General features: G+C 41.3%; 1 protein-coding gene and 1 pseudogene across 1 annotated transcript; both read right to left on the bottom strand.

Moving 5' to 3' along the window:
* Positions 1 to 459: 459 nt before the first annotated feature.
* On the bottom strand, positions 460 to 5,071 carry LOC136482908 (spindle pole body component 110-like). Its single transcript, XM_066480065.1, has 5 exons — positions 4,910 to 5,071; positions 3,545 to 3,709; positions 3,135 to 3,307; positions 852 to 3,021; positions 460 to 753 (listed from the first exon to the last, which is right to left on the bottom strand). Exons 1-5 carry the CDS (start codon positions 5,069 to 5,071, stop codon positions 694 to 696), a joined length of 2,730 nt encoding a protein of 909 aa, XP_066336162.1. The 3' UTR covers positions 460 to 693.
* A 5,449-nt stretch (positions 5,072 to 10,520) lies between these two features.
* Positions 10,521 to 11,339, bottom strand: LOC136482898 (uncharacterized; annotated as a pseudogene).
* Between the last annotated feature and the right edge of the window lie 11,671 nt (positions 11,340 to 23,010).

Raw genomic sequence — 23,010 nt, 5'->3', positions numbered from 1 at the left:
GATCCAACTTTTCACCTAACTTTCACAGAAGAAGCAAAGAGCAGAGCATGCATGCAAAAATGTCAACTGCAGTTCAAAGTTCCATAGAAGCTATAGGAGAAATAGAATGCACCAAAGTTGTATGCAAACTATTATCATGTCAAAGCTGCCCCGAGGCCAAATGGACAACGCGAAAATATTCATTTGGCCATTTTGCGCGTTGTTCATCCATCATGACGAAATGCAAGAGGAACCAGAAATGTCGCATGTGTGCGCAGAATCTACGCCGGGTATTCACAAACAAAAAACAGTATCTATATAAAAAATATAAGCCGCAGCAGTTAGTAACTGCAGCTAGGAAACTGCATTAGGCCTTTTTGGACTTTGGTCGTCATCTCCAAAAGAGTTAATTTCACTTGAACTTGCTCCAAGTTATATCCTAGACAATTGGAGTAATACGTAATTACAAGGGAGCAACAAGCAAAGGAGATTGTACCAGAGGCAACAACAAATATGAAGGGGGATACGATCTAGTAACCTGTTGACAGTGTCACGCTTTGCGGCACTAGTACAGGTCATGACGCCCTGGACATCTGATCCTCCCAAACAACCGTCAGTTGTCTTAAGCAAAATGTAGGAGTTCAGACTTCAGAGGATGCATTTTCCTTCAAGCTGAAGCACAATGCATCAGATATTTGTCCCGGTTCACTGAAGTCATGGCTCCCTTGCAGCAGTCATCTGCTTCTGTTCATCCTCGGCTATCCTCCAAGCAGCCTGGAAAGTAGTTGAAACATTTTAGATTAGATATCAGCCTGCAAGCAGGATGTTTCTTTAACACATTTCATAGGATGTGCTTGGTTCAACAGAATTACCTTATCCCTCTCAATCTTTGATACATGGGGCTTCATCGAGTTCCCCAGACCCATTCCTCCCCACGCATCCAGAAGCTCCTTCTGTCTAGCTCTTCTACGCTCTTCGACAGGGTTCAAGCCACTAGCTGGTTTTTCCTCGGCAGCAGAAGCCAGTTTCGCCTGTTCAAGCTTGGTTGGACGCTTGACAAAGATGTCAGCCAGGCTTCCTGCAGCTTCATTTGTACATTGTGTCTGACTCTTCTTTAGCAGGATCATACCACCGTCCTTTTCATGCTCTATCTTCTCCTTTTCAAGTCTGGAGACATGTTTCACTAAGATTTGATCTAAACTACCAGAGGCTGCAGCATTGCTACAGTGTATTTCCCTGTTATCCTGCACACTTGTTCCTCCTTCTAGTGCATTCCTCTTTTCATATTCCAACTTTTCCCTTTCCAGTCGACTTACATGCTTCACTAAGACTTGATCCAAACTATCAGATGATTTGCCATTGTTATCATTCGTCCGCTGATCATGTGGCACATTGGTCCATCCTTCTCCCAGTGCATTCCTCTTTTGGTAATCAATCTTTTCTCTTTCCAGCCTTGATACATGCTTCACTAAGATATCATCTAAGCCCTCTGTCACAGTTGTGCTTTGACCAAGCTTCTGGGGATGTTTCTGCACATTGGTCCATCCTTCTCCCAGTGCATCCTCCTTTTTTTGGTAGTCAATCTTTTCTCTTTCCAGCCTTGAGACATGCTTCACTAAGATGTCATCTAAGCCCTCTGTCACTGTTGCACTTTGACCAAGCTTCTGGGGATGTTTCTGCACATTGATTTGTCCTTCACGTGCTTCCCTCTTTTCCTTCTCCAATCTATGGATTGGCTTAATGAAGATCTTGTCCAGGCCAGCATCTAATGTGTTGCCATCTATAGTACAAAATGATTTAAGTGCTTCCAGCCTAGCAGCTTCAACTCGAGTTAACCTCTTGCCACCCTGTTTGTCCTTTGCACCAGAGGGTGGTAGCTGACGTGAATACCAATTTTTGTTCTCTTTGTATTCTTGCACACAATCATAATTATCTTTTATGTGATTTCTATCTTTGCAGTATCCCTTGGATTCACAGCTTCCCTTTAAATCACAGTTATTTTCAGCTTCTGGTTGAATCTTGTTAAATTCCAATTGTTTGTCATTTGATTTGACATCCTCGCAACTTCCTTCCACCTGGCGAATTCTTTGGTTGATCTTCTTTGCTTCCAGGATCTCCTTCTCGAGCTTAGACACATGCTTCACCAGAATGCTGCTGAGGTCTGAAGTTGATTCTGGCGCCTTTGCATTGCTGCCTGTAAATTGGCTGTGGGCACCTTGTGTGGCAGACTTTACTGAAGTGGATTTTCTGCTTGCTTCTCTTGCTGCCTGAACTTCTCTTTCAAGTTTTGAAAGATGCTTCACCAAGAACTTATCCAGACTTGGTAACTCAGAAGTGACTTCTTTCTTTGGTCCTTGGACACCAATAAAACTCGCTGCAGTAGAATACCTCCTTGCTTGTGATCTGAGTGACCCAGCACCAATGTTGTTCTCAGCGCCTGTTTCATGATATTTGCTTCTTTCATTCTGAAGTGCAGCATTAAGGCCAGATGTAGCTACAATGACTGCTAAGGAGGCAAGCTCTTCTTCATGAAGAGCTTTTAGCCTTTCAAGCATAATGTTAACAACATCTATGGATTCTTGAACTTTTGTGGTATTGAAATCAGAAGAAACACAGCTGCTGCTGATGTTTTCTTTATTGAGTTTCAACACACTTGTATCTTCATTGCTACAGTCAACCAGCTGCTGTTTATCTTTAGAATTCTCACCAGTCTCTGTCAAATCAGGATTTTGGCTGATTTTCCATAATAGCTCCTTAAACTCTTCTCTCTTTGCTGAATCTGGAGAGTTTGCGAGTTGAACAAATGCCTTTTTGACTGCAGCAGAAACCTCCATATCAACCTGAAAAGCTGTCTGAAATGATGCGGTAACTTTATGGGTTGATTGTGCTCCAGTATGCGACGATGATTCCACCTCATACTGCTGATGTGGACAGTCAGGTCTGTCATACATCATCACACCCATTGCTCGAGCTTCCTCAAATGCTTCAGCCGCATGTAGCATGGCCTTCTCCATAACTTCATCAGCATTTTTATTTTGGATCCTGTAGCAAAATAAAATAAAATAAAATAATGGATAAAAAATAATCAACATGATTAAAGAATGAATGCATCAAGGTCCAGCAAAGACACTAAAAGAGTGAGGCAGTAATCTCACCTAGCTGCTCGAAGAATTCTGCACCATGAAGCTTCAACCATAGCAGCTTTGCGAGCATCTGTTGCCTTTCTGGCTGCCTCTCTCGCTGCAATCTTCTCCCTTGCCATCCTAGTATAGTGAGGATTTGCATTTCCTAGAGTCTCATGGAGGGACGCAGTCATTCCATCAGCTTCCTACACACGACAGAAAGGCAGAGCTTTTATTTTTTATACTATTAAAAGTTTTTAAAATTTGGTTTTCCTGTTCCTTTTTCTTTTGCCTTATCTCTGGACAAAGAATATTCAAATAGCAAAAGAATTTAAATTGCACTTTTTGTAATCTTGCAATGCAATAAAAGGCACTAGAAAAATATTGAAAATCCATACTCATGTACTTGACCTGTGAGAAGCATCACATAATTCATCAAGTACCTGAAGATGCTTGATCTTTCTCTTCATGTACGATTCAGTCTTCTTCCGAGGGGTCCAGTTGTTAGGGGAACCACTCCTGCGGTTCCTAGATTTCTTGAAGTGCAATGTTGACTTATTCACAGATTTTAGAACTGAACCTCCTCCAAAATCTCTTGACCCTGGATTCTGCACGAACCAAATACAGAAATATGTGTTACCCTTTTAACAATCATAAGGTTACAATGGAAATATTTGAAATTAGAACAGAAGTTTTGTTCTACTGACTTTCTGTAGGCTATAAGTTGAATGAGTCATCGGTTAGAGGTGAACAGACAGAATATTTAATCAGCTCACAATGTGATAATTATGAATTGTAGTATATGATGGTACATCTCAGTATCTCACACGAAACAAGGAAAAAAATACACCTTCAAAGTTAGTAATAGTACTTTCTGGCAGCAAATGCTTACTCCAATAATAGAAACACTTTTTTTTTATGGTTGTGTCACAAATTTTATCTATTATATTGGTTGGCAACTACTTATTTTTTAAGAAAAAAAAGGAACTAAAATAGCACACTGCCATTTCTGGAGATATATTGGTCTAACCTATATGAAGCTCCATGTCCAAATGCTGTAACCACGTTTGAGGCTAAGGAATTTGACAGTAACAAGGCAACCACGTAACTTTTGAGATGAGATGAGAAAAACATCAGTGGTTGCAACCACGTAACTGATACAGACACATGGCCATATGGCTCACAAAATCTTTTGTGCATGAACATGAACTTGAATTCAAGATTAAAAGAAGCGTGCATTCACACCGACCCGTATTTGATCATCTCAAAATTAGTCTTGGCACAAAGTCCAAACCACATGACGATATCAGTTAACATGCCACAGGAAATCTTATCTTACGAAGTTAAGGGCTAAAGGACTAAAAATGGTCTGTATAAATAGCACATCAAATCATTTGTAATCTAACTGATCCATCGGGTTGTAAGCTGCAGGCGTTCCTGCATAAATGGATACGAGATCACCGAGATCAACAAGGAAGACGGCTAGAAGAACAGAAATAGGGTTTTGATCAGACATTTGACTCTAGCGATCTCGAGCAACTAGGAATTGTACCGAGACGAAATAATTGCACAGAAACCGGATGGATTTGGACAAAACAAATCGGATGATTGCATCACTCCAACCCAGCATCGCAGATCCAATTCCAGCAGCCGAAACCAGAGCCGCCACTCGCACGCCAAGGCCAAGCAGCGACCCCGATTAATCCGACAACAACCGCGCGAAGCCCCGAGCCGAGAACCCGACGATCCAAACAGGGCGAAATCCCCAAAGCGTTAGGTACAAAACAAGATGGATGGGGCGAGCGAACCTTGCGGGCGCTCCCGCCGCTGCGGTTGGGGGAGGTCCTCCTGCGTTGCGCGGGCGTGGGCGAGGAGCAGCGGGCGGCGCCGCACCCAACCCTGTCCCCGTCGCCGTCGGCTGCGCTGGGAGGAGGGGGAGATGAGGAGGCTGGAGGAGAGGCGGCGGCCATGGCGCGGTGGGAGAGGCGGTGGAGGCTGGTCGGGGAGGCGAGGAGGGTCGCCGGCTGGGGTATTCAAATGGAAGGGGAGGGGATCGGGGGGAAAAGTAGCCGTTGCGGACAAGATGTGACCGGGCGCGCGGCCGTGTGGGCTGAGTAGCACCACGGTGGATTTGGGCCACAGAAACCCGTTAAGTTGTTGTTTTTTTTTTTCAAAATAAAAATAATGGGCCAGCAACTGCAAATTGCCATTCTAAATTATGCAGGCTGAGTAGCACCACGGAGGGTAGTTTTATCTTCTGCTAAATTTTTTTTTTTATCGAAAATCAAATCTCTCTAATTTTAACAGCTCATAAAATACATTAAAATCTACAATATACCAATTAAATGTTCTATCAAAATATTTTTTATCCTATGAATCTTGCTTAATGTTGCAAATGTTTGTGCATTCTCTGTAAACTTAGTTATAAATAAAAATATTTAATTTAAGATAAAACTAAAATGACTGATAACTTAATCCAAACGAGCCGATTGGTCCAGAACGATCCGAACCTACAGGTTTGGTGGAGCCATCCACTCCGTCCGTCACGGGGTGAGCCCTCCACCAGTACAAAGTCGTCAGCGTCTCGTTCTGCTGAAAACAGCCTCTGGATCGGTGGTTCCATGCCGCATGAGTTGGTGCCGGGCCTGATCCTTCCACATCCGCCATCAGGATTCAGGTTTCATTTGCAGCACGGAATATTGCAGTGCCAAGTTCTGACCATTCTGCAGATTAGCACTGTTTTTTGCTGTATAGTTTCCTGCTGTAATCCGTTTCAGCTGATGCGATCGTTTTCACTATTCAATTGCACAATAGCGAGATAACTGCACCATCAGCCATCATGCAGAACTTTATCAAGCATGACAATCACAACATATATGATTGTTACATGTGAAATGATGACACATGCATGCCTGTTCCTTTGATTGTATTAGCAGCCGATCCTGCAGTGGATCGGAGTACGTAGAACCATCATATATATATGCCAGCACGTACACACGAAAATCCACGGGCGGTACGGTTAGCTCTTGCGGCGGTGTTAATTGATCCGGCGACCGGTAGATCAACAATCCGCTCAACTGCCTGCACGGCTACCTCTGCAACTGCATGCAGCATGCACCCTTTTGGTCCTCGTAGTATCATCAGCCGCTGCCGCTCGTTGGTGGTCGTGTACGAGTACAGGTACGGCAACCGACCATAAACTGACAAGCTGAAGGTGCATTACAATAGTACCTTTCAAACATCTTCTTTCTCGATCGTAAAGGAATTGGGGAAAAAACTAATGAGAAGACTTTTTTTTTTGAGAATCAAATAAGAAGACTTATTAAGAACACGGTTAATTACTAGAGCGTTAACAGGCCCACTGGGCTGTGCCTATATACTCTCATTAGCTAGGAAATTAAGCGGCATATCATCATGCATATATGGCTAAACGAACTTTTGGTAGACCTACCGATGTAGTTATCCTACTCCTATGTAGTCTTGCAGGTGATTTTCTGTTATCCTTGGTAAACTTGCCAAAGAGTCTTCCTAGAGTTTGGCGCGGTCATCATCGAGATTAGCCCTCCATTTTTCTAAACTTTGGATGCCGCCCTTCTCGTACATATAACTGAAGCAAGCTTTGGCAGTTTTGGCACACTTCTTCATGCCTGTACGTATATCATTTCCTCATTCCATGTGTAACTAGTTGGGTGACACTACAGCAAAAACTATAACAACATCGGTCGGTCGGTCGGTGAACGAGCAAAGGGGGAATCGGCGTGTATTTAATTAAGAAACCTCTAATATTATACAATATATATCAAATAAAAAGCCTTGCATGTATGCCACGGGCGTCCGTGGCGTCACTCCCATCCGGACTTGGCTCCCAGACCTGCCGCTTGCGCAAGACTGGCCCCCATTCTCTCTCAAAAACAAAAACAAAAAAAATCTTCACTCCGCTCATCGGCCCCCTCTTCCACCACAGCGCGCTCATTGGCTGCCCTGCCATGTCCTTCCCCCACCATGCCACACCCCATCATCGGCTATGCGCGCCTCGTCCTAGTCACCGACGCCGCTCGCTCCCTCGCCGTCCATCCCCATCGCCGTCGCACGCGTCGCTGAACCCGCCATGGCACCCACGACCGGTGCTGGTGGTGCTCGCGCGCCACCTCGACGGCCGGAATCGACCGGCCCCAGCCTTTCCCTCCCCTACGTTGCATATGTATGTTTCAAGCGTTTCACACGTATGTATGTTGCAATTGTTTTATTTTGATGTTGCAAAAGTAGATCGGGGGATGCTGCACATATTGCATATGTTGCAAGTGTTTGTTCAAAATATTTCATCTGTTTTCAGACGCATGTTGCAATAGTTTTTTTATCTAGATGTTGCATATGTTTCACTCATGTTGCAACAGTATGTCCCAAATGTTTCGGCTGTTTTAGTCTTATGTTGCAGCAAGTGGTTTCATATTGGAAGTGTTTTATTTGGATGTTTCATGTGTTTCACACACATGTTGTAAGTGTATGTTCCAAATATTTTATCTGTTTCTAGACGTATGGTGCATTTTAAATGTTTTTTCATGTTGTAAGTGTTTTATGTTGTTTGGCCAGGGACAAGCCGGGGGCGGCAGATGGGGCGCACAACGCGCCGGGGTCCGGCGGACGGGGTGCTGCGGTCTGGTCACACCGGAGACGTGCTTATCCTCAGCCGCTAGTCCCGGCTCCCGAGTGCCACTGTCGAGAGAGAGAGGGAATCAGGGGAAGGACTGCCGGGCATAGAGATGGGGCGGAGTTCGCGCGTGGGACGGGACAAAGGCAGATGAGGCGGGCTGCGTGGACGTCTGGTCCGGACGTCCGAGCGCTAGCCATACCAATTCCCTTTTGCTGAGCATAACAAAACTACATAGATCGAAAATTAAATCCACGCGGAGTAGAAAATAAACAAAAGGAGTAAAAGAGCGCAGCAAGTCTCCGTCTCGATCGGGTACCTGTTTTTGTACTTATTCGTATCTGTGTGGACGAGAACATAGATCATGGCATTGCCTAACCTGTCGCTGTCTGGCTTAGCTAACGTGTTTTGAGCACTTCATGCGATGACCCATCCACGTAAGCAGCATCAAGAAGCAGCTATGCGTAGATCGAGCCACATGAGAGCGAGGAAAGGAAAGGAAAAAAATAGATTCTTCGTTAGTCACACGGCCCGATCTCTTGGTCCAAATTCTGATTCCACGCAGCAGCAGCAGCAGCAGATGAGCATAGAGCTGGAGGAGGTTGACCCCGGTTCGTAATCGTACGAATGTCTGATGGCTGGTGTCTGAAGAATGGCAGATGACCTGATGTCCGGAGGTCGACCCCGGCGGCCGGTCACCGTCGCTCGTAACGCCGGCCGGCCAGCCGGCCGCAACATGTGCTGTGTTAGTACGGGCCTGGAGGCTGGAGCTCCCTCGCGCAGCGGCGCCTTTTCCGCCTCTGGAGGTGGTGAGACGACCGCTAGTCCTAGCGGTACGGGAGGCTAATCACTACCGCAACTGCAACTCAATCACATCACAGACCGGCGGCCCGGCCGGCCACACTTGCGAAGCGATGCAATTAAGGACGGGCGCGATTTATTATTTGCTTTCGATGATTCGATGTCCAAGTTATCAGCTACCTGTCGCCTCTATAGTTCGGGCCATCATTGCGACACGAAATTATCGGCCGAGGGCTTGTTGCAATCATGGCTTTGTGTTTTGCGTCATGCATATATACTATATATATGCAGGATCATTATTGCCACAGTAGCTTCGTTCTTGGCTGATACTGCTACTTGCCACGATGATTACAGATGCAATATATAAAATGGTCCTGCAAAATGCACTACTGTTTACCCGTCTCTACGAAATCAACAATTTACAGTAGATAGATGTCTCTACAAATTGATTTATAGGAATGGCCGAAAACATAAACCCAACCATAAGAAATAGATTTTTCTAAAGGCGACTCCTATGTATCATTTTTAAGAAATCAATCAAACCTAAAATAGCAAAAAAGTCATTTGTAAGGCATAAATATTTCCCTCGCATTCACTCTGCCTGATTCTAAATTGAGTATTTAGAACCTAAACGAATTCAAATAAAAATGGTTTCAACTGCAAAGTTGTACACCCGAGGTCGCTTGAAAATTTTGAATTTCAAAAAGTTAGAAATTCAAACATAATTTTACTTGGATGAATGATTTAAAATGAAAAGGTTGTCAACAACAAAATTGTAAATTCCTTATATTAAGCTAGATATTTTTTCTATTTGTTTATTTTCTAACAAAATAGGCACAATAGATACTCTATAGTCTCTATCTAGATGTCATGAACTTATCAATATATATTTTTCATCCATATTCATTGTTTTTTTTCTTTGCATGGCACTTATGTGTATCTTCAGTATGCATTTAGTTGAAGTTTAGTTTAAACTATATACGTTAGCTTTTGGTGCAACTCATATCTTATGACGTCATGATCTAAATTTTAATCTTATTGATTGCTACCATTTTTTTAAATCCCCAAGTTAAGTTAAAACTCATGTATTTATTGTATCTTTATTGTGCCTTTTAGTAACTCTTCTTTTGCACTTTTTAATCCTAGGTCAGCCTGCACCCTTAAGTACTGCGATGCATAAATAATCATTTAAAATTGCACCACATCGCTTAAGATAAGTGGTAGAGCTAAAGTGAGACATAAGATGATGTAGCATTCTAACTTTGAGAGGATATTAATATTTAAGTTTTATAATGATTGTAAAACTTGTGTTTGCTTTATAAAAGCGAGATTTATCTCTGTCAAAAAAACCTTGTGTTTGCTTTATAAAAGCGGGATTTATCTCTGTCAACAAAAGGCCAATAAGATATAACCAAAAGTCATCTATAATAACCTCGTCCACTTCATCTCAAAATATTTGAATTTTCTTATCAAGAAATTATATGTGTCTCAGCAGTGATTATATTATCAATATAGATATGTCAAACATTTTAATTAAATGTATAAAAATATATATCTAAGGAAACAATTCATAAATTATTTATTTATTGCTATTCAATGTCGTAAAAATATAATTTTAAATAATTTGTTAGTCGAGCCGGTCTCGGTAAGACGATTGACCGTATTGGGTTGCTAAAATTAATTACACTATTACCCACATGGCTCGTCCTGCAGACAAGTCTCGTTTGCCACCACCGCCCCAACTCCAATGTCAGATGCGTATGTACTTCATTCCTTCTGTTACACCAGGTACCGTGTGCGTACGTTGCTATTGAAATAGCTAACAATTTATATTAAAAACACACGGATCGCACGATAAGATAATAATACTGTAAAAATTAAATATCAACGTTAAAGTTATAGTTAATCCAAAAAGCAAAGTTTGTGAAATTAACAGTCACGGAGAGCGCGGCGTCACAGGCTTACAAACTTTACTTTATAGACATTTCCGTGATGCGTCTAAGATAATGTTTTATATCGGAAGGAAGAAATCTACGATATCAATTTCTTTCGTACGCCAATAAATCCACGAATAAGTTCCGTCACATCTCTATACCATCATGTACACAGGCTCGAGTATATATGTCAATATTAGTGTCTGTCGCATGGGTAATACTGCGTCTCTTAAAAAATCTTCCAAAAAAACTTAAAACAAAATATTATACTCACCGTATAAATATGTGTGGCTTTTGGTCTATTTCACGTAGACATATACTGTAGAATAAGATATCCACTTAAGTGTCTGTGGCAAGACTCAGCGCGGGTGTGACTCTGAGTTATTGCAAGCCATAGTGACTCTGAGTTAGTTACGCATCTATGTCCTCTGCATTATTTCCTTCCCGTTTGAATTTTTATTTGAAGACATCCGCATTCCATCCAGGAATATGTACATTTACTGCATCCATGTACTGCAAGATAAATCCAAGAGTGTACCTGACATACATCAACGCTGATGTGTCTTTACACCAGTCTTCAATAGGTCTAGGATCAATCATAATAAGTATCTTCTTATTCTGATCGAAAACATAAAACATATACTTTCGAACGTGCAGCCATGGCAAAAGAAACTACAAACATGATAGCGTTTAGAATAGTATATAGGAAACAAGTAATAAAAGCAGGAGCAAGCAACTTACGTATCTGTATTATGCTAAGATATATTCCATATTCTCACATACACCAATCGCATCAGCCATTTCTTTCTTAGTGTATTTTTTACGGTATTCTAGCATTTTTTTGGTAAAGCACATATTTTCTGGAAGAGAAGGATATCGAGAGTCAGGATTAGTATAACTTTGCCTACTTTATACAATTAGGAGAACAACAAATAAGACAATATAATATAGCATGATAAAAAATTTAAAAATATGCTTACACAGAATCTCAAGTCTATGTGATGCTTCGTAATACTATTGTATTTTTTCATTGTATTGTACTCTCGAGCTGACTAAAAACGGACACCTAAGTTGAAACAGTTCTCAGAGATGTCTCGATTGTTCATTAACAACTCTTGTAGGTCCTTAACACTTAGGGTAATCATGGAGGGATGAAAACCTTTAACCCAAGACTTTCTGCAAAGCATTAGACACAGATGATGGTTTTCGTCATATAAGATAGCACACTATTATTAGTAAATAAAGTAAATAAAATAAGCATGTAGCTTACTTCAACGTCGCTTCATCCTGAATTGCCATGACGTAATCACACAATAACTCAGTCATCTCTTCCTTGTTCATTGGCATGTCTTTCATGGCCTCAAATGCCCAAAACTCATCAGGGTCTTGGTTGGCATGGACTTGTGGGGATTTATTCTGAGTTTGTATGTGCTGAGGGGTGCCCGTTTGAACCACTAAGCATTCGGCCTCCTCAGAATATTTTCTCTTTTTCGTGGACACTTGATCAGTCATCTTTGGATTCTCTATTATGGCACAGTTGCTTGGGTTTCCAATATTTTCATCCCTATCAAAATATGGAGCACCCTTTCATTTGTTTAACTCTGATGATAGCAAGATCACCGTAAGCTTCAATCTAAATTCTTTCATATCATCCTGCATGATAGTATGAACCTAGTTAATTATTAATTAAAAACCTACAGCTAGTGCACACTCATAACTTGTGGTAAGACGCATAGTTTAGATTTCAGTCAGTCCTATTCACTAAAAAGATAATACATTAAAAGGAGCTCAATTAAGGCGTCCATGTTTATTGGGTTCAGGCATCTTTTCTTTAACAATACTATCTTGAACCTTGTGATCCCAATAGGATGTAGAGGAGAGCCAAAGCACATTACCTATAAAGCAATAAAAAAATATCTAAGTATAAGCAGAACTTAGGACAACACTGAGTTGTGCAGTTTGCTTCTAACATACTAGCTTACAAAGATGCGTCATAAGATAGCCACATCAGAATATAGCCTTCTAGCTTACCAATACCGACTCATATCCAGAAAGCCCATCATATTTAACTTGCTTTTCTTACTCAATCCAAATCTAACCAACATTTTACTACAGGAATGTTCTGACATAAACAATACCTGTCTCAGGGCATGCTTGAAATGCTCAACCAACATTTCACCATACCATTTCTGAGTGCCGAACCTTCTCTCTACTAATATCAATAGCCAAACAAATTATATCAAGAACTACTTTTTCTTGCAACAAACTGGCTAAATTTGTGAAACAAAAAAAATAACCATAATAATCAAGGATACAATATATATATATATATATATATATATATATATATATATATATATATTGAAACAAATCACGGATATAATATAATAAGAGATCATCTCTCTCATGTTAGATATGTGCTACTTATTTTATCAGGGAGGACTAAATCATGCTACAGGAATCTTAGTACATGAATATCTTTCTTGTGCTCTTAGAAACCTGACAACATTATGCAAGACTGCAGCTAACTTGATCGAATTTCCTTTGTTTTATGAATCCTTTTATTCACTGGCGTAGTTTTTCTACTTGCTATTTCTGAAAGCATAATAGGCTACTTGCCACTTATTTTACTAATCCACAATTAGTAACAAAATAATTTGCAGGTTCCGTTCCATTTTCTTTTAAAAAAGAAAATTGACCAATAATAGCCTACTAAATTAGCTTTCTTGAAAGATTTTGGAAGAACATGGAGATAATTATAAGAAAAAAATACCAATAATTGTAAGAACGATGATGGACAGTGAAGCAAAGGAACCTATTCGTTGTGCGATAGCAATAGATGATGCTCTGCGTCCTTATTCTTTGTGCGATGTTCAGTGCCAACAAACAGATAGTATACTAAAAAAATACAGAATAAATGATGCAGATTTCTAGCCATTCAAGATTTTTCTCTCCCTCACAATTCAGATATGAGCAGTGAGGACATGAACCAATAAGCATATATAAATGCTACTATAATGAAACTATTATAGTATTGCAATGGATTGTAGTTCAAGTACCACCAATTTCTAGCAAGTCAAGATTTTTCTTTCCCTCACATATACAACACACCTGACTGATGCTACTATCCAGATATAAAACCTTAGCACAAGTATTATGCAACATTCTGAATTTCTGCATGGCTGGTGAAACAAGCGCCATCATTTTCAAACTTGTATATAAAAGCACATGCTATATAATCTAACCGACAATGGTTAAAAGTTTGCAAATATCCAAAATATGAAAGAAATCGCTACAACATACTGATGTGTATCAGCTCGCAACATACTCGAGACAGGAGCACTAATGGTTTTCTATTTGGGATTTCTAAAGAAATTAGCCAACCTGCAAGCTTCTGATAGAGCTTTTCTCAATGTGTCTCATATTTTTTATCCCAAAGACAATAAGTATAGCCATCCATAGATCCATCCTCAAAACTTAGAGCTTCTGCATTTCCTTGTATCCAGCTGAGAGAATGTTCCTCGCTGTAGCCTGAAAATAAGAGTCAAGTGTTGAACAACAGAACCCATGCTTAGGTGTCAAAATATATTAAAACGTTCATGTTTGAGACCTCTTTCTACAGCACGCTTCTTTCCAACACTTGGCATGTTTGGATTAATGTCACAAACATAAATGCAGGTGTCTTCTTCGTTATCTGTAAGAGTACCCTGCATAGGAGAACAAATTGGACCAAGCAACCTTGAGATATTTTACCATCAAGTTCGAGGATGGGCATTAAAAATATTTAAAATCACGACGAATTAAAAAAAAAACTAATAAGAAACTGAAGCAAACTACAACACCTAAGCTAACCTTCACACATATAAAAAAACTATAGGAGGAGGTGCGCCGCGGAGGAGTCCGGTAGCCGCTGCCAAGTCCGCATTCGCATATGCTCCTTTTTTCCTTGGCCTCTACTTGTGACCAGGCAATGGGCTCGTGGATCCACGACAACAGGGAGAAGTGCCCAAACAGGTAAGGGGCTCGCTTGCCTCCCGCCGGCCGGGGTAGTTCGCCTGCCCTACCACCGGCGGGGGTCACCTCAATCTGTTTTGCTAACAAAAAAGGCTAGAACTATTAGATAATGAATCCAAATATTTATTTAGGCTAGATAGCCAAACAAAAAATATCAATAGCATTTAATGGTGTAGCTTCTATTTCATCCCGACTACACAAACACTATTCTAAACGAGAGTCAACCTAAACTGAATGATGAGGCCAATTTATGTAATTGATTCTTGTGTAGGCAACCACAAAAATCAGGAAAGAAAATATATGATATATTTTGTACAACTGTTTTAGGAATAAAGTGCATTAGTGGAAAATAATTTCCCAACCTCTCAGAAACATTTTATCAAACACATGGAGTGTGAATTAGAATTGATCCATTTCAAATGATTTTTATGAATATTTATGCACGTGATGGATCATTAACCAATTTAGTAAAACAAGAAGAGGAGAGGGAAGACATGACCTTGTATATGTTCAGCGAGTGAATTGGTGCCATGCTCGAGTGGATCTTCAACCCCCCCCCTCCCCCCCCCCCCGGCTGTAGGCAACCATGCAAACATTGTGGCTTCGTTAAGATCATTCAATTAATCATCCATATGAAAATTGAGGAAAGGATCAATACCTCATGGACACTCATGGTTGAAGGGGAGATGCAGGCAACGGGCAAGGCGACGCTGGCGTAGATTCTACCACCGTCTACCGTGTGCTTAACACTGCTGGATTCAAATCGCCTGGTGGGGGAAGGATTGCAGTGCAACTAGAAGGGTGAGGGGTGGATCTGAGGGTGCCGAGGAGTTAGCCACATGGAGGAAGCTGGAGGGAGCGCCGCGGGGGAGAGGATCCAAGGGCGGTTAGCGGCAGCCCACCACCCGCACCCTTCCCCACCCCTGTCACAATGGAGAAGAGGGCTTGAGTCCAAGGGCAGGATTCTGTCATACCGAATCGGAGCTCCAGGGGATCTAGAATGGGAGTAGTGGTACCATGGTCCGTAGCCATGGAGTAGGCCGCCGACAAGGCCGTCCACGGCATGCACGCATCCCTCCCAAACCTCCCGAGTAGGAGAGCACCCGGCCAGCTACGGCCGCCATGGCAGGGGTGCGGCGGTCCTCCCCCGTCCTAGCCGCGACCGCGACTAGGCAGCAGCAACCAGTGGAGGGCCCCCATAGCAGGCCATGCGGCGCGAGACACGGTTCTCAGCAGGCCAATAGGATTTCTAGCGTCTTCGTTTTTCTTTTTTCTTTTTTTTTCTAGATCCAGCAGGTTTCGATCGTGGGTGGGCTTGCGGATGGGGCGGTTTTGATTGCGGGTGACTCGTGGGATCGCACGGGGAGGTGACGGTAGACCCAAAACAAATATCGCACCAAAAAGTATCCATATTTTGTTCTTTTTAGTTGTAGGAGATTACTAGGGTTATAGTATATCCTTTGTCCGAGATTTGTCTGGCACGCATGTGGGCTGTGGCCAAGGCTGTAATGCATCAATATGCATGCATCATGCTGTTTATTTGTTTCTCGGATATATATTGAAGATCGAGAAATAGTGAAAGATGCAACGACGCGCCACAAACATTGCACACTAGGAGGGTTTATGTTATACAATCGGTTTTGCGCATCATGCTATTTAATTTCACTTTTCCCGTGGTCAATACAATCAGAATTAATAGTATTAGGGCAGTCCCAATAAAAGAAACTAGTAGTTTCTAACATAGGATACCGCACAAAAAAGTACTGCTTTCTAACCCATGGTTTCTATAAGTAATAATTATTTTCTCTTTCTCTCTCCCAACTCTATCTTCTTCCTCCAATGGGAGTGCGACACGAGCTCCCTAGAAACTGGTGGTTTCTCCCCAATAGCAATTTCATGGTTTCTTGGTGCATTGGGTCAAGAATAGACCTGATTTCTTCATGAAGAAACAATTTCTATGATTTTTGCTCTCTTTCTTCATTAATTACGTTGCCATATCAGCGTTTTACCTACGTGACAAGTCATTTAATGAGGATAGAAACTATTATCAATACACCATTGGAATTGCCCTTACTACATTGCATGCAGCGTGAATCCAACATATAAATAGATGTAATCAACAACCGTGATTGCAGGGCCATCTCAACAATTTCTGGGGCTCAGCCAAGCAAGACAATAAGGCCTAGCAACCTAATGTTTTAATACGACAGCTCAATTATATAGTACTCGCCGGAGAACTCAATGACCATGCGAAATTTCGCATGTGCCCTTCGTTTATTTTCTCTACAGCGCGCACCAGCTAGGGACTTGTGTCTCGTTCCTGGTGCCGCTCAGGTTCCCACGCACGGCAGCAGATGGATTTGTGGACAGGAACGAGCTGCCTATCTCATGGTTTTTTTATACAGCGGGTCCCACTCTATGCTACCATATAGAGCTAAAATTGCATGTTTTGTGGGACAACCGCTCCACGCTAGAATTGCATATTTTCACGAGCAGAGGGAGTACTATTAATAAGAATTAACTTGCAACACGTATTCAGTTCATAGAAAATAATGACATAACAACAAAGAAACTAAAGAACGGTGAAATAACTATATTACAGGAGCCGTCGCTCGCTGAGCAGATACGGACGGAAATAGCCACAGTTGGGCCTGGTTTAGATTGTCTCAAAATTCTAAGTTTTTTCACTCTTTTTCCATCACATCAATTTTTGAACGCATGCATGGAGCATTAAATATAGGTAAAAAAAAACTAATTGCACAGTTTGATTGTAAATCACGAGACGAATCTTTTAAACCTAGTTAGTCTATGATCAGACAAAGTTTGTCAAATACAAACAAAACGTGCTACAATATCTAGATTGCAAAAATTTACAATCTAAACCAGGCCTTGATGACGCTCACGCAGTCCTGCAAAGTCGCGAATATGAAGCGACGCGTGAATACAAAGGGTTGCAGACAGACATGCGCGGAGCCGTGGACTAGGTGTCGAATCGCCGCGCACACCGGAATGGACCTCAACGTGTGAACGTATGAGCCAAATATTGAAATACATGTACTATACTATAGATAGAAACATATATACGTCCTATTCGCTTGGTTTATAAGCCATATTTTTTGAGTCAACGAATAATATTTTTTTTTACAACAAATCAACACCTTTCAGTCATGACTTATCAGCCAAGCAAACAGGGCAATACTCATTGGCCCCCAACCGGTATGGCCCCCGGCCGTCGCACTGCCTGCCTCTATCTCTAAGGCGGGCCTGCGTGATCGTTATCCTGAATAATTGAACATACCAACTTACGTTTTACAATAAGGGAAGTTGCGCCTATATATATATATATATATATAGCTAGAGCAAGCAGGAAGAAGTAGGGACTAATCTAGCGGTGGGGCAGGGAGGGGGGAGGGGGGCTCAAGCCCCCTACCACCGCTGATCCCATGAACCTCCTAGAGCTCCTAGAGGGCGACGCTGGCCGACTGATGGAGCGAGTCCGCGGTCTCTACTCTGTGGTACCAGCGTCAGCTTACTACTGTTGGATCTTGGGGGCTATCGGTGGTGGGTGCTGTCAGCGGCGCAGGGCTGGTGGTGTCGAGCGCCGACAACGGCGGGGATGGTAGGTTGAAGATGAACGTTCAGCTCGTTGAACTTTCATCTACATCCTTCACATGGAAGATGGAACTAGAACCCATGGCGCTGACGCATCACGAGCGGTCCGACCTTGCGCGCGCAAATATATATGTTATCTGCAGCTACAGGCTACACTGCTAATGGCAGACAACTCAGGCTAAGTGGCCACCCACACACTAGCTAGTACTCCATCCGTCTCAAAATAAAAATCATTTTCAATTTCCGAGAAATCAATTTTTTTTTTAACTTTGATCAATTATATATAAAATAATATTAATATTTATAATACATAATTAGTATCATTAGATAAATTGTTGAATATAATTTTATAATAAATTTATTTAGAGATATAAATATTATATATATTTTCTATAAATCTAATTAAAATTAAGAAAGTTTGAACGTACTGCACACGTATCCCCTGGCGACTTCTTTTTTTTTCGAGCGAGGGAGTAGCTTGTAGCGACACAAGCAATGTGACTATGCGAGGAGCCGAGGACGTGTCGATGATTACTTTTCCAAGTCGGCTGTCTCATCCACGGCGGCGCGCCATATGCATCGATCTCGATCGGACCATCATTGAGGCAAGAAATTTTTACATGGGATTATAGGTACAGGCGCGTCGCGTCGTCACTTTTAATCATGCATGCATGCATACATGCTCTCTGCATATGGTCACTTCACACTACAGCTTCATCTCTATCATCGACACCGGCACACAGGGAATTTCTGTTGACATCGGCTGCTATATACAATGCCCTATATTACTATATATACTTTGTCAGCAATTCAGCATAAGAAACGAGATAACCTCTTAGCTACTACTCCCTCCAAACGAATTCAGGAAAACCAAAACAGATTACAATTTTGAATGGAAGGAGTAGACAGTAGTAGTAGTACTGTTTTAGGCAATGCAAGCAACTACAATGTTATTTGTTAGATAAATGAATAGCAATCCGGCCTCAAGCAACTACAGTGTGTATGTAGTTTGCATTACCAATGCAACAAATAAAAACTAGATCGAGGAGTCAAGGGTTTGCTGGTAATTGGTATTACTACATCCGTTCTATTTTATGTGACACACACGCATATCAAAATTTAAACTTTAAAAACTTTGTCTAATAATTAGGCTAATAATTTTAACTATTATAATACAAACTTTATATGATTAGATTTGTAAGAAATTATACTATAATGATTATAAGTTTATAAGCATAAATAATATAATATAAAACAAATGAATGGTCAAAGTGTAATCTACGAGACTCTTTCATTCTAACTTGCGCCAGATAAAATGAAACGGAGGGAGTAATTTTGAAGATATACGTGTACTTCCTCCGTCCCAAAATAAGTGTCACTGTGAGATATGCGTTGGTCAAACTTTCTCGACTTTGACTAGGATATAAAAATATATGAGCAACATTTATGTCTCCGAATAAGTTTGTTATGGAAATATATTCAACGACTCATCTAATGATACTAATTATTACCTTTTTAGAAAGTGAAAATATCACTCATAGGTGCAGATCCTGAGAGAGAGAGAGAGAGAGGAAGAGAGAGATAAATAAAGGCCAAGAGCCCAAGACAAAGAGGGGAAAGCTGGCACGCCGCATACAGCATGGCGGGAGCGAGGGCGGCGACTGCATGCACGGACGCAGCAATGCGTTGCCAAGCTTTGTATACCACGGAGAGATCGCGTCGGCTCTGTCCAAGGACGCCGTCGCCACCTCGAGGTCCCGGCGCTAGTAGCCCCGGTGACTGGTGCACAGCTTACTATAGCTGCACATGCTGGATGGAAGACGAACGACGAGCGTTTCCGACGTGGTGGCCCTGGCAATGTTCGTTCGTTGCCGTGGCTGGACCTCGACCTGGACCTGTGCGGGGGCATCCATCAGCTTATTAGTTATTAGCCAGCAAGCGGAGACGACACGACTCATGTCCCACACTTGCTTGGAGGTATTAGCTGCTCCCGCTTGGAGCTTTGCGCCTACACGGACAGTGGCCGCTCTGCAGACGGTGTGGACACTGGCCCGTGATGGTCGGTTACGTTGAATGAACACGTACGAACCAAGCGCCCGGCCACCAGCTCTCTAGCTCCAGCTCAACGACACGCAAGCAACTGTGTCCTGCTGTACGTTACAGTCTTTACTTAGTTTGTTCAAAAAAAGTCTTTCCTATTAGTCTTTTAGTTTGCAACTTGCTGCCACAGGTAGGGTGACCACAGGGAAACTGGAAGAACGAAGTTGTGTTCAAGTACTCACTCCGTCGAAGAAAAACATACAATTCTAGCACAGTATCGTATTTTAGTATACATGTTCAACCAATTATAAATAAAAAACTATAAATATTTATAACATAAAATAAATATCATTAGATCAAGTATGAAATATATTTTCATAATAAATTAATTTAGAGTCATAAATATGAATATTATTCACTAAAAACTTGGTCGGACATGAACACTTTTATCTGGCACGCAACCCATAGTGTATATATATATATATATATATATATATATATATATATATATATATATATATATATATATATATATATATATATATATATATATATATATATATATATATATATATATATATAGAACAACTACTCTATAGCTGGCTACAAAATAACTTATTCTGTAGCCACCTTGAGTTACTATAATTACTATGTTAATTTATGAGATTATAGTAACTCCTTACTAAGTGGTTTACTATAACGTTATGGTAAATATCCCTATGTGTTATAGTAACCCAACTATAGTAAATATATATTGACATTATCGTAAATTAGTATATAAAATTATGGTAAATGGAGGTGGCTATAGAATAACTTATTTTGTAGCTGGCTACTGAATAGTCTCTCCCTATATATATATATATATATATATATATATATATATATATATATATATATATATATATATATATATATATATATATATATATATATATATATATATATATACACACACACACACACACTCCTATATAATTATTAATATAATACTACAGATTATTAGTCGTCGCCTCGTCGGTGGCTAGCTAGTAGCTACCATTTGCATGAGCAATTGAGCATATACAAAAAAAAAAAAAACTGCAAGCATGCATAATCCATGGAATTCCTCTCTCGATGTCCCGGCCGGCACTGTCGATATCATCATCGTCGACTACTTGCTCTTCTTCTCTCCTCCTCCACATGCCCGTCCTTTATTAAAGCCGCCGCACCCGCATCCGCACCCTAGATATCTTATCTATATATTATTATTCCAGGACCACGTACTGGAGAAAACTCCTTGGGAGGGCCGGGGCATATATGTGCTGTCGACCGATTCCGCCGTGCCCCGTGCTTGGCTAACAATCGGTCCACCATATATGTGCCGTCGCTGTTGCTAACTTTTTCTGTACCGCCGGGGCCTCTGCTGGCTCCAACGACCAGCTAGCAGGCAAGCGCGACGTCCCCATCCATCACCTGCCTTCCTAGCTCTTTCTCTCTGTGACTGTCCGTGTGTGTTCTATGGTACAAAAGCCGTACACAAAACCAGCTGCATCTAGCTAAGCTGCTGCCTGTACATGCCCTGATGAGGGAGTGCAGAGCATGCAGTGTTGCTGTTTTAATCGCTAGGTAATTTCGTTAGACAAGCCTTCTCTGCAGGCTTCCCCATTCTATCTGTATAACATATGGTTAACGTACAAATCACAGATCAGTGGATTTCTATTATGCGCTGCAATGGATGGCTAGGGAAAGGAGTCTAGTTTATTCAGGGAGTCGTAAGATGATGTGTGAATAGCAAGCTGGATAATGTACATGTCTTGTCATTTGTCAAATTAAGTTTCCTAATCATGATTCCGTGTAGGGATTGTTGCCCGTTAGATTCCTCTTCCTCCTCCTCTCTTTATCTCTCCCTCGCTATCCGATTTGATAGTGGCAGCTACTCCTATGGGCGCCTATCTTGGTCCACAGGTTGGTTACATCATCACGCCAGGCACAGATGATAGATAATTTATATATCATGCAATGTGCAATTCATCATTGGAATGCAAGTGGGAAGATGCAATGGGTTGAGTACTTTGATGGCTCACCTTTGTTTACACTTCATCTTAATCACGCACGCACGCTCAAGTTATTGGTCATCCTCAAGCAAATCCTATCACGTCACGCACCGTACGGAGGCGTGTACCTATATACGTACTCTTGAGTTGACTAACAAATACTACAATATTGCTTTGTAATAGTAGGAAAAACATTTGTTTAGATAAAACAATAAACATCCGGCTTTTAACCATTATGAACAAGAGAATCATCAGGCCACTTATTACATTAAGTTATATCAAAACCAAAGGTGTCCAACTCAAAACTTAATTCTAACAATATTCGGCTATCCAAAAGAATTAGACAGCTGCATGACGACTGTTTCTAGCACATGACAAACTTGGAAGATTCACTCCTTATTTTTTCGTGCTGTTGTAAATGAAGCAAGTGCGGGTTGCCCGGCACTTAGCAGGATCTAAAACAAATTAAGTTTTTGGTCAACAATTGTTACCATCGATCCCGTCCCATCAACTTTCAGGTTTTGGGTCAAGTTTGACTATTTGACTGAAGATGATGAGCACCAATTGCTTTTGCAGGCTTGCAGATGACGATGTAAAGCCAATTCTGACTGATACAATTGAGCCGTATAGTAGTAGTTTGGAATAGGCTCTATTCGGCTTACCTTATATTCGGCTTGTTCGACTTCTTTTTTCAGCCGAAATAGTGTTTTTCTCTTACAACAATTCAGCCGGAACAGTATTTTCAGCCAAATTTCAGACCAACGAACAGGGCCTATGGATTTACATTTGTGTCAGAAATGTATTAGACCATCAAACCATGCTCCTAC

The sequence above is a fragment of the Miscanthus floridulus genome, chromosome 1 (genome assembly GCF_019320115.1).
Source record: "Miscanthus floridulus cultivar M001 chromosome 1, ASM1932011v1, whole genome shotgun sequence".
NCBI lineage: Eukaryota > Viridiplantae > Streptophyta > Magnoliopsida > Poales > Poaceae > Miscanthus > Miscanthus floridulus.
This window is presented reverse-complemented; position numbering and strand designations above follow the sequence as displayed.

Excerpts from the sequence above, each read along its gene's own strand:
- LOC136482908 (XM_066480065.1), bottom strand. The coding sequence starts at position 5,071 with ATGGCCGCCGCCTCTCCTCCAGCCTCCTCATCTCCCCCTCCTCCCAGC. Across the intron at positions 3,308-3,544 it reads GAAAGATCAAGCATCTTCAG|GAAGCTGATGGAATGACTGC; the intron begins GTACTTGATGAA and ends TGTCGTGTGTAG. Across the intron at positions 754-851 it reads CAAAGATTGAGAGGGATAAG|GCTGCTTGGAGGATAGCCGA; the intron begins GTAATTCTGTTG and ends ACTACTTTCCAG.